The following is a 12,500-nucleotide window of genomic DNA, read 5'->3' on the forward strand; positions in this document are numbered from 1 at the left end:
TCTCTTCTCTCTTCTCTCTCTCTCTCTTCTCCTTCTTCTTTCTTTTTATTCTCTCATTGCCTATCCCTCCCCCCATTTTAAAAAATAAACACAGAATACCCTTTGCAATTACTATTGTAAAAGAGATCCTTCCTTTTTGCAGATGTTGGCAGACTGGGTATGGACGTAGTTTAATAATGAGAAAGAAGAAGAAATTTGAGTGGTGCTGTTCACGAGCTGGTTGTACCTTCACCCTCGTCAACCTGTCTTCAGCTGCTTTACCTTGGTCGAGCTACTTAGACTGCACTGTAAAGCCTCTGTGTTCTCCACATAACTCATTCACACTTTAAAACTTTGCATTGAGGAGATATTAACTATTTTCAGAATTAGTTCTGCATTGGGAGTGGATCTGCCTCTTTTATCATTGTTCAGAAGTACCGTAGTTAGTTACCAATTCCATTAACAGTGCGCATGCATGTGTGTATATATATATTTATATATATGTATATGTACATATGTATATATATGTGGATATATATAAGGTGTTTGCAGTGTTCTCAGTGTAATTTCTTGAGTGAAAAACTGATAATTAGTGGAAAATGGAAAAAGGCAGAAAAGGAAATTCAGAAACAAGCGAAAACACAGGAAGTTCAGCCTCACTTGGCAAGCACAAGTGGAAAAAGAAAAGAAACCAAGAGATGCAGGGGGCACGTCCAAAGTCAAAAAGCCCGCAAGGGGGTAGTCATCCAGATGTGGATGATGCATCAGCTCCAGATCCAATGTCTAAAGGTGAAGAATTGGCAGTGGCATTGAGGAGTGGAGTGAGAAGAGAGAAGTCCTTTGAGAAGGAAAGGTCACCTACTGGACGGCTCCATTGCTCCTACTGCAATGTGTACTTCAGTGGAAAGTTGGAACTCCAGACTCATTGTCGTGGGCAGGACCACCAAACAACCATCATGTCTGATGAAGGTCGGGACTGGAAGCATCGTCCCCCACCACGTGGCCTTGGAGCAGATGAGTATGCCCTCTGTTCCACCTACAAGGACACACACAACTGCAGGTTGGGAGACCAGTGTGTGGGGGCCCACAGTGATGCAGAACTGCTGGAGTGGCAGGAGCGGTTTGAATACCGTGCCATGAAACTGGAACGAGCGAGAGAGAAGCAGCTGCATGGGGCAACCTATGCAGACCAGCTCCTGGAGCGGCTATCACAAGCCCAGCATCAAGATACCCTGATCTCAGAGAAGGTAAGGAAGCAAACTGTATTTTCTTAGCTCTTTTTGCTTAGTTTTGCTGTTACTATTGTGTGTCTATAAGTTAGACTGAGATTTTCAAAGCCTTATTGCCTTGTTTAGATTTATAGTTTTATGATAGTTAAAGTTCCAAAATTATTGAAATTTGCCCCTGGGAGCCATTAGATCCAAAGTTAATTTTTACATGATCAAGGCAAGAGATTTTTTTTTTTTTTTTTTTTTTTGAAATCTAGATATAGACAAGTACACTTGCCGAAAAATATCTTTGCTAAAAAATATCTTTACTCTTCCTGAATTAACAATAAGATACAATGATGAAAGCATTTGGAAAAAGTGCAAACAGGGATTGCCTCTAGTGGATCCAGTTGCTATGTGTAGCTGGATCCACAGAGACATGGTTGGCTTCGAAATACTTAATCTTCTTGATATTGTAGCTCTGACAGTCCCTCAGAGTAATGCACAATTCTGAAGCTATGAATAGAGTGCGAGGTATCCATTGTTAATATTACTATTATACAAGGCCCTAGCCATATCAACTCCAAAACACTATTCAAGCACATTGTGAAGCTTCATCTCTTCTAAGCTTTGAAAACAAGTACCAACCTTTCCAAATTGACCACTGGCAATCATTCCAGTTTCATCTACTCCCGAGTAAAGATGTCTTTTTTTAGCGAGTGTACACCTCTCTCTCTCTCTCTCCTCCCTCCCTCCCTCCCTCCCTCACTCTCTCGTTTTCTCTCTTCTCTCTCTCTCTTCTCGTCTCTCTCTCTCCGTCTCTGTCTCTCTCTCCGTCTCTGTCTCTCTCTCCGTCTCTGTCTCTCTCCTCCGTCTCTGTCTCTCTCTCCGTCTCTGTCTCTCTTCTGTTCTTCTCTCTCTCTCTCTCTCTCTCTGTCTCTCTCTCTCTCTCTCTCTCTCTCTCTCTCTCTCTCTCTCCTCTCTCCTTCCTCTATCCCTCTCTCTCTTCTCTCTCTCTACTGCTCCTCTTCTCTCTCTCTGTGTCTCTCTATCTATCTCTCGTCTCTGGTCTTCTCTCTCTCTCTCTTCTCTCTCTCATCTTTCTGCTCACATCGTCTGGCCCATCTCCCTTTCTTCATACCATCCCACTTCCATTACATCCTATTTCAGACTCAAGCACCCATTCACGGTAGTTCGCTTATTTCATGATGCCATAGGACTCACTTTGCCATCCAGAAGTTTCACAGATTGAAACCATCCGAATTCAAACGTCACTATACAAGTATATAATCAGTTGTAGGTATAAACCGCAAGAGCATGGAGGTTTTTCAAATTTGCACCAGACATGCTGTGCAAATGGAGTGACCAAATCTCCAGTTGTCTTCAAAACCAGTCAGCACAATGGACCATTACTAGACAAGCAGGCTGTTATCTTCGACTTTGGCACAGAGCCAGTCTTAATGCAACGGTTGTGTGTGGATGTGATCCCAGTAGAAGACCTAAGTACTCTGGAGGAGACAAAGAGGACAATCTTAACTAGGAGTGAAAGGTGGTGTGAAGAAAATGTGGATATTGTCTATTTTGAGCCCAAACCACATGAGTTGAGTGATCATGATAAAAGCATATTGGCAATGTATCCCCCACCAACCAATGAGAATTTTGTGTTCACACAGTCCTCCATGCAGAAGGTGCCCTCAAGGAACAACTACTGCAGTCGTCTCCATGACCTCCTTCACATTGAGGAGTTAGCCCAGTTTGATCTGATGGCAAGGTTCAACATTAAGACAACCCTACAGATTGTAAACACATACATGCTGTTACCTTCGACAGCATCCACAGCCAAGTACTCGAGACCAGGTGAACTTTTTGCCAAGCTAGAACTCTCTTCAGAGATCTCAGAAGACTCCCATCATGGAAGGCTTGTATTATCTAACTGCAACACCATCCTTGTGGCTCCTATTACCGAGGATTCAGAGGTCAAGGAAACTTCTAAGCAGGAATCAGCTTCTGTCTCACCAACTGCTAGAAGGAAAGGTAGGTTGTTGGATTATTAGATTGAATTTAAGTTGGTCAAATAAATGTTTTGTTTTTTTTTTCCATCTTTTTTATACTTGTTTTCATTTTCTCATGTGTGCATTTTTTGTAGGCAAACATTTTCTTTTAATTGCATTATTGTTTTAGAAAAATCAAACTAACAATAATATATCTTATCCTCCAAGTATCAGTAAATGCTTTATTTTTTCTTGTGATGCATTCCTTTACTGATGAAATTAATGCACTTTAATTACATTCTTTGTTTTTCTTGAACTGATAACATATTTTGTCATGGCAGAGGGTGAGAGTGAGGAAAAGGAAATAATAAAGCCCAAGAGAAGAATCTATGAGGTTTTGATTGAGGACAAGACCAAGAAGGAGATTTATCTTAGGTTCTCTGAGGCTGCTGTCTCTGAATTACACCTTGCACATGATGAGGAGGTCACAGTGGAAGTGCAGTTTCAGCTGAATCGACTGCCACTCTGTGAGATGCATTCTGCTCTGGACCGCTTGCCATCCCTAGATATCGTGTTCCCAGACATGACCTTGGAGCCCACCATCCCATGGAGCCCCATAAAGTAAGCTTTAACATGCAGTAAATTTGTAAAGGAGAAATTGAATTAGAGGGATTTATATGGAACAAGATGTATCTTTTGTAAGAAGCACATAATCATAGTGTTTGGTTTGTATTTTGCTCAGTAGAATTGCTTGATTAATTATTTATTCATCTGGAACAAGTAGTACTTTTTTCCTGTGTGTTTGTGTGAGAACTACCTTGCATACAAGTGTGCTGCATAAGGCTAGATTCCTAAACAGTTAGTTCATTAAAGATGGAGTGCAATTCATGAAGTAGCATTTTAGCCTGAGTTATTTTAAAAGTAATATCCTTCCCATTTTTTTTTCAATCCATTTATAGCATTTAGTAATTTTGTGATTTTTATATTTGTGTCATAACATTCTCTTCACTATCAAATGCAGCAGTTAAAATATTATTCATTCATTTGCAGTGTCTCTCTTTGCAGACAATGGGGAGAAGGTCTGGACATGAGATTGAACCCCAAGCAGAAGGAGGCTCTAGTTGCCATCACAGCCCCTCATGGTCTTATTCTGCCACCTATTCTCATAATTGGTAAGTAAAAGCTGTTTTTGTATGGCATCCAGATAATTGTAGAATATGAGATATGAAATTAGAAGTGAAAAAAAGACTTAGATTTAAGTATGAATAAATAGCAATTGATTAATTTTAACAAGTTTGGAGGAAATGTAACATTTGTTATATTCAGCACACTTATTGCTGTTGAGAATGTAGAACTTATTCATTAGGCCTTGTTAGTATTGCTATCATAATTTTTTTGTAGATTTTAACAAGATTTGAGAAAATATGATAATTGTTATATTTAAAATTCTGTTAGGCTATATTATTCCTTATACATTTTGGGTCATTATGCAAATATCAGTAAGTTTGTTGGGTCTTGGTAACACTGTAACAGTTACAAACTCATGTAAGACAGATTGTGGAAGATGAGTGAAATAGAAAGTAAAAGCATTGTGTGAATAAAATTTTTGTTTTTTAATACTTCCTTAGCTAAAATTATATTTACCTGCTGTGTTGAAACCACTATTATTGCTTCATGTTAAAATTAGGTCTGAATAGAATTGTTCATTATTGGAGATGTTAGACATGTATATGACCCATGCTAAGAAATTGATTTGATATTAATGGAAGCTGCTAGTCAGTAGTAATATAGTTATTCCTCTGGATCTGGGTGCTTCACTGCCCACACAAGGCCCAAATTCCAGACATTAGGCTTACTTGAGTGGCACCTCTCACAGGTGTAGGCCAAGCACACACTAATACTCATGTACAGTGTCAAGGCTCCTTGCCTCCCCTTTACAATGTTGTCTCATTTTCTAAATAAGCATATTTTGTTGTTGTTTTTTTGGCTTTTTTCCAATATTTGTCATTGATATGCTGTATCCTGAAGGTAATAGGCTGTTTTCCTTGCATAGACGCCATATCATATCTAGGTTAATGGTCCCAAAGTCATTGGTCATTGCCCACTTTTCATACATGATCCTTTCCACACCCCACTGCCAACTATAACCCATGACTACAGTGACTCTCTACAGTCCTACACTCATTAGGTCCATATAAAAAAGCCACTCTAGCAAATCTGGTAATTTTATGGATTTTTCTTTTCTTTTCTTTTCTTTTTCTTTTCTTTTTCTTTTCTTTTCTTTTCTTTTTTCTTTTCTTTTCTTTTCTTTTTTCTTTTCTTTCTTTCTTTTCTTTTCTTTTCTTTTCTTTTCTTTCTTTTCTTTTCTTTTTTTCTTTTCTTTTCTTTTCTTTTCTTATCTTTTGCAAAGGGGATTGTCACTGTCAAATCTGGGTACCCTTAACCCATAACTGACAGGTAGCATTCATAGAGGCCGGGGCCTCGCTGCCGGGGGCTTATATCGTCGCCCTAGCATGCGCGACCACTCATGCCAAATGCCAGCATCCCATGCCATTTCTTCATAATACTACGAAGATATGTTGTATTTTCAGTTTTCATTATTTTTTAAAGTCTCTACTTGCCAAACTTCCTGATAAATCGAGACTGAAGGGTATTTTTGTTGTTATATAGACTCCATAGTTGATCATTATTCGGTCTATAGTCCGAATAAAATAAGCAGTGTGCGGCATCATGGAGTTGAAATCATCAGTTTGTTGCATTTTTTTTGTTTGTTGCATGGTAAAAATGAGAAAGTGTTAAAACCGACTTAATCACACTTTCACTGGCAGAAAAATAATCTTTTGCCGTGATTGTAACAAAAAAAACTCATGGCATGTCCATACATACTCTATGGCATTTGCGTACGAGCCCCCGGCAGATGGTCCCGTCATGCCATGGCATGTGCGTACATGCCACCCGTCGGCAATGGGTTAATATGAGACCTAGATTTTATTTATTTATTTATTTATTATTTTTTTTTATTTTTTTTTTTTTTTTTTTTTTTTTTTTTTTTTTTCCTAGTTGTACTGATTATTTTTTTCATATTCATTTTATTAGTTTCAATATTAGTTTTAATTTTCAAAAAAAAAGAAAAAGAAAAAAAAATCTCAGTATTGTTCAAAATATATACAAAAAAAATAATATAAATTTCCCCTGTACCAAAAATATTATACTTTCTACTATACAAAATGCAACATAAGTAAAGAAAATTATATAAACATTTACAAAGTTATATAAAAAAAAATTGTAGTTTCACTCTACAAACTTGAATTGCCGTCGCCATGACTTGTCAAGAGCCTATATATGCCAGAGAGTTGCCAGATGTAATTCAAGTGAATTGTATGAGCACATGACTTCAATGTAATTTTACCATAGAAAATCAGAAAATTATTTTGTTAGGTGCATCTGCCAACCAAGTGATGTGCCTGTATGTTTGGGGAGATAACAAAACAGGCCATTGTGCCCCTGCCAAACTCCATCACAATCTAGGGCAATGTTGCCAAAGCACTTTCCTCCCCCCCAAAAAAAAAAATCAACAAGAAATTACAGAGATGGTCCCCAGAAGTATTGATAGACAAATTTGTAATTTGCCGTGGCTAAATCTCATATAGTTATTGAAATGGTGCTAAAGAAGTAATATAAAACACAATTTTTTTCCATACTTACATTAACTAAAAAAAAATATATATATATATATTGTAAAAAGTTGTTTCAACAATAAACAAAGATAAAAAACAGCTTAGGAAACCTTAAAATTATGTTAAGATTAATTTATTTATTACCCTAACATTTCTTTGTTTACAGGCCCATATGGTACAGGGAAAACATATACTCTAGCTCAGGGTATTAAGCAGATTCTGCAGCAGCCTGAAACAAGAATTCTCATTTGCACACACTCCAACAGGTAATTTTTATATGGCTGTCTCTGTATCAGTGTTATGGGTGAAAGAATTAGAAAGTAAGCCAGCATTTTTTGTGTCCTTGTATGACAAGAATTTATAGAATTGTTATATACACTAAGTTTTATTATTTCTTTGACTCTTAGTGCTGCAGACCTGTACATCAAGGATTATCTGCATCCATATGTACAATCAGGACATGAGGAAGCAAAGCCACTCCGCATATACTACCGAAATCGTTGGGTTACAACTGTACACTCTAGTGTGCAAAAGGTAGGAAATTTAATTTGAGAGCAATGTGTACCTTTTACGTTATTTTAGCAGTATTCCCTTTTCCCCTGTAATTCCTAATCTCCAAAGATGAAGCACTAACTGGAATTGCATTCATATGATATATTTAATGTTTTTTGTCTAAGACAGTATAGTACTTTCTTGATCAGTTGTATGTTCAAGATCGTGAAAGGACATTACAAAATGCAAAGAGATTTAGGGAGAGAAGAGGGAGAAATGGGAAGGAGAGCGGGAGTGAGGGAGGGAGATTGAGAGTATAAGGCAAAGTTTAGTTGGAGTTTAAGAGTTTACTTTTATACACCAAAAAATGTATCTTTCTTTGTCATATAACAGATGTGTAGAGCATCAATTTAGGGCAAAGTTAGAAAGAGCTATTGCATGAAATGGGGATAAATTATCATGAATATGGAAATACATTGTATATAAAGCAACAAAATAATATTTAGATGTATTTATAAGTATGTAAATGACTCCATAATAGGTAATAAAGAGTGTGGTGGTATTTATAAGTATGTAAATGACTCCATAATAGGTAATAAGGTGTGTGGTGTTAAACAGTACAGAATTATTGATTCACATCCACAACATCAAATCTTGTCAAACAGTACCAAATATACTAGTAAACACTCCATATATCTCACTAATAACAGAATAATAGCAAGAAAAAAGCCAGCCATTTTTTACAGCTGTTGCACAGTCATGACAGACAATAACAGTCACACATGCAGAAAGCCACACTTGTAGTGAATAGGACTATGGGGGCATATAGAGCCCTCTTCTCATTGTGTCCTTTCTTTCAGTACTGCTTGATTGAAATGGATCAGGGTGTGCGGAAATTTGTCATGCCAACAGAAAAAGAGATTTTAGCACACCGTGTGATTGTGGCAACTCTCAACACCTCTAGATACCTTGCTTCTCTCAATCTGGAGAAAGGTTAGTTCTTAGTGTATAGAATTCATCATTGTTTCCTGCTAAAACCAGTTTTTTATTGGGTTATCAACATAGAATAGAATATTCATAGCATAACCTTGTGTTTTCTTGATAGTATTAGTGAAAGAAATTATTGTATAAGTTTTGAACTACTAAATATAAACAGAAGGGTATCATGAATGAAGGTGCCCATTACCTCAAAATATTTGGAGCGGAATGCAGTTTGGGAATTTTCCAGTCCTTGGAATACTTCCATGAGCCTGCTTCTCTGCATCACATGGCCCAAAATATGGGCATTAAGCTTACTCAAGTCACCACTCTGATGGTGTGCAACGTGTAGGCTGAACATACATGAACACTCATATGGCAACAAGACTCCATATCCCCCCCCCCACCCTTGTATAAGTGTTTTTAGCTCTTCTTGCCATTTTCAGATATCTATATTTGTCATTTGATTTTCTTTGTCGAAATGGTAATACACTGTTTTCCTTGCACAGACTTGATAGTTCATAACTCAGTGTAATAATAATAAGTATTCTATTTTTTGTTGTTTGTATTTTTTCTCTCTCTCTCTCTCTCTCTCTCTCTCTCTCTCTCTCTCTCTCTCTCTCTCTCTCTCTCTCTCTCTCTCTCTCTCTCTCTCTCTCTCCATAAAATTCAGTTTTCTGTAATACAGCTTGCACCACCAGAATACAAAACAAACTATATAAACATAGTATAAACACATGGATGATTAGAAACTTTTGTAACAAGCATCTTGTCTACCTTGCCATGAGACATGGTCTTCTAAATAGTAAGGGATGTTGCTTTCAGTTGCATTTGTTATAAAATTTTAGACCGCAGTCCTCCATAATCTAATAAAAAGAGAAAGAAAGAAAGAAAATAATAGTTTTGATTAGTTTATTTTATGATTTAATGCATTTATAATGAAATGTTTTAGATGGGAATATCTATTTGCATATAAAAAGAAGAAGGATAAGGGAAACATTTGTATTCTGATCTATTTGGATAATAGTAATTTGTGATAAAGATGACAAACAATATGATACTGATATAAAAACTTTAAAAGATGGTTATCTTGTTTTCTAAATTTTACACTGCTTCCACAAGCCCAAGGCATATATGCATATATGAAACATTTCAGATTGGAATATCTATTGTCATGTAAAAAAGAAGAAGAGAAAGATTTTGTAGTCTGATCTTTTGGATAATACAAATTTGTGATAAAGATAATAAGCAATGTGACACTAGTATGTAAAGTTTCAAAGATAGTTATTTTGTTTTCCAGATTTTTGGAAGCCTTTGGGTTCTCACCAAGAGCCAAGGCCAATTTTTTTGGGACTTTTTGGAAGCCAGAAAATGAGCAAGATTCTCAAATGTGCAGTGTTAGAGAGTCCTGACCAACATTCTAATTCATTCCTATTTTAGATGTGAAATTTTCAGCTAACAAATCAGATAAGGTTAAATTTTGGGAAAGTTTTAACTCATGGCCATTTTATACGGGAATAAGAATAAAAGTCAGAAGCCAAAATCATCACAACAACACAAAACATATGTAATGTTAGTCCTATGTCAAAATACTTCTACCCCCTCTCTCTCTCTCTTCACCATTTCGCTGATATCCAGCTCTATCCTCTTTCGTCCTTTACTATCTGATCATCTAAGTGAAACTCTCATCTCCTTGCTACTCAAGTCACAACACACAAAAAATCATTCTATGAAGGTCCCTATCGTCACTTCTTATCCCTCTCTCTCTCTCTCTCTCTCTCTCTTCTCTCTCTCTCCCTCTCCTCTCTCTCTCTCTCTCTCTCTCTCTCTCTCTCTCTCTCTCTCTCTCTCTCTCTTTTAATACATACTCAACCTCCATCCCAATTTTCGCGAAATAATTTATAGAAGGGAACTGTATTGTGAAATATACTCTAGACTATTTCACAATACAGTCCATTGGCCCCGTCCTCACCAATGGCTGTGGTTGACAACCTTCTTCGTTGATTTCACGAAGACCAGCAGGCATCTTATCCACACCACGACACAGCTTTTATGTTGATTTCTTTCCACAAGCTGCTGTGTGAGGCAAAAATAAAGGTGATGGCTCTTGGTGCCATTCCTCCTTCTATGGTGAAGACTAGGGGCGTGAAGGTGCCCTGTTCCACCTCCCGAATCTGTTCTCCATTTTCCTTCATCTTTTCGTTTTCATGTTTTTTGTGGGCTGTCTTTAGTTCCTGAGAGTGGTTGCTTGGAGCCATAGGTTTGAATATTCGGATGTCGAAAAATGCTCACTGTCCTCTTATCCAGAATCCTCTTGCACTCACATCCAAGCGGGCATCATCTGTGCTGTTTGTTGATTGCAGTGCAAAGTTTCATCCCGTCGTGAGTATGAGAGTTGGCTCAACTCTAACGTTGCAGCATATTTCGCCAAGCATTTCCTGCCGTTATGTCTCTCACTTCCTTATTGCACGTACAGATGAAACCCCCGGTCTTGCTTGTCATAGCGTGGTTTTCTTTTCATTTGTTCTGATAATTGCGAGATCGTTTCTTGCAATTCAGTTTTCTGTTTGGTTTCTCTTGCTCTTGTGATTTCTCTTTTAATTCCTTGTTGCTCCCTCGTGTCTGTCCTTGTGTCTGTGTTTTGTGATATGATTGCTTGTGACAGTTTGGCTGTGAGCTTGATGGAGTTTTGAAATTCTGTGTTGGCCGTTTGCTTGGATTTATGATTCCGAGACCTAATCTTGGTGGCAGCTCAAGGATCGACCTTTCTAGGCCTGTGGTATTTCTATTTCCTGAAAGTGCTGGTATGAAATCCTTTCTAATTGTTTCTTCCAGGGGCTCAAAAAGGTGTTCAATATTAGGTACTGTTCGCATCAGGAAGTTCCATTTATTTTTTACACCAAAAATGAATGCGGTGTATGCTGAGGGCCATGGTTTTCAACTATTTCTCACCACCTTTGAAGGTCCTTTTATCTTCCCGGCTCCTGTTAGGTCGTCGGCATATGCAACCTGCTTTACGTTTGTTCTGCTGTGTTTTAGATGATCTTGCAGCCGAAGCAGGCTGATTGCATGCATTGCCATTGCCATGGGGTCGCCTTGTTTTGTTCCCTCAGCTGGTACTATCACTTCACTGGTGTTTGTCATTGTGTTGCTTATGTATAGTTTTGCCGGTTCGCTATGTGTTATTTATGTATTCGGCAAAGCATGGACACTTGACTCTGATATTTTGTATGGTGGCTTGTCTGTTGATGTTGTTAAAGGCATTCACAGCATCCACCATTAGTACCATTTCGCAGTTGGGCTCCTCATATATTTTGCGCATGGCATGGATGGCCGCTTCATATCCTGCCTGTTGGCCTATGCACACCTGGAGATTGCCCACTGCCTTTTTGATGTCTTCTCCAAAAACTTGCATAATGGCTTTGCCGATTATTCTCCTCAGGAACTCTCCAATTCCAGTTGGTTGACACCCTGGTCTTTTATCAAGTGCAATGAGACGGCAAGCTGTTAATGCCTCTATATATTGGCAGTCTTCTGTGGCTAGCTTTCTTGCTAGGTCTGCTATGGCTTTACATAAATCATTTGCCGCATTTCCAAATTTGCTGATACTCAGGATGGTTTTCCATCCATTAGCATCTAGTCTTGAGGGTCCCGCTACCCTATTGGTGTTGAGTGCGTGTTTCCTGATTTTTTCTCAAGTGATGCACTCAAAGATCACAGGTGGTAGTGGATGATATGCTCCTTGGAACAGCATTTTGGGCGCAGCCTCCCTTGCAGGCCGGGTGTTTTTCATTTAGTATCTGGCGTGTGTTTTCATCCAGAGGAAGGGGTCCTGTAATTTCGTGTGGTGATAGCAGCCAAACTGCCCTCACCACTTTGCCTTGTTGCATCATATTTGTGAGTCTCCGATACTTAACTATTTCCCTTTTCTTTGCAGTTTTTTTCCTGTTTCTGTGTTGAAGAGCCTCTTTAAAAAGTCCTTGTATGTTGCTTACTTTCCACCTGTCTATCCTTCTCTTTATGGCCTTTATGTTGTCTGCTGCTTTGGAATTATTGTGTGTTTTCTGACAGATGAGGTATGGAAGTCGCAATTGCTTTCAAGGCAATTGGTTGGAGAAAGGTGCCATTCGTGTACTCCTTTATAAGGAACTCGATCTCCTTAATGAAGTCTGTGG

At 38.1% G+C, this 12,500-nt stretch overlaps 1 protein-coding gene across 1 annotated transcript in view; it reads left to right on the forward strand.

Moving 5' to 3' along the window:
* The first annotated feature begins 148 nt into the window (after positions 1-148).
* The window catches only part of LOC119576747 (probable helicase with zinc finger domain), a 30,918-nt gene continuing 18,566 nt past the window's right edge, over positions 149-12,500 (forward strand). The window contains exons 1-8 of the mRNA XM_037924390.1: positions 149-1,226; positions 1,576-1,684; positions 2,424-3,221; positions 3,520-3,799; positions 4,229-4,350; positions 7,022-7,121; positions 7,263-7,389; positions 8,208-8,340. Coding sequence (XP_037780318.1) covers positions 579-1,226; positions 1,576-1,684; positions 2,424-3,221; positions 3,520-3,799; positions 4,229-4,350; positions 7,022-7,121; positions 7,263-7,389; positions 8,208-8,340 — 2,317 coding nt within the window. The 5' untranslated portion in view covers positions 149-578. The remainder of the gene's footprint in view (positions 1,227-1,575; positions 1,685-2,423; positions 3,222-3,519; positions 3,800-4,228; positions 4,351-7,021; positions 7,122-7,262; positions 7,390-8,207; positions 8,341-12,500) is intronic.

Source organism: Penaeus monodon, chromosome 1 (assembly GCF_015228065.2).
Source record: "Penaeus monodon isolate SGIC_2016 chromosome 1, NSTDA_Pmon_1, whole genome shotgun sequence".
NCBI classification, from domain to species: Eukaryota; Metazoa; Arthropoda; class Malacostraca; order Decapoda; family Penaeidae; genus Penaeus; species Penaeus monodon.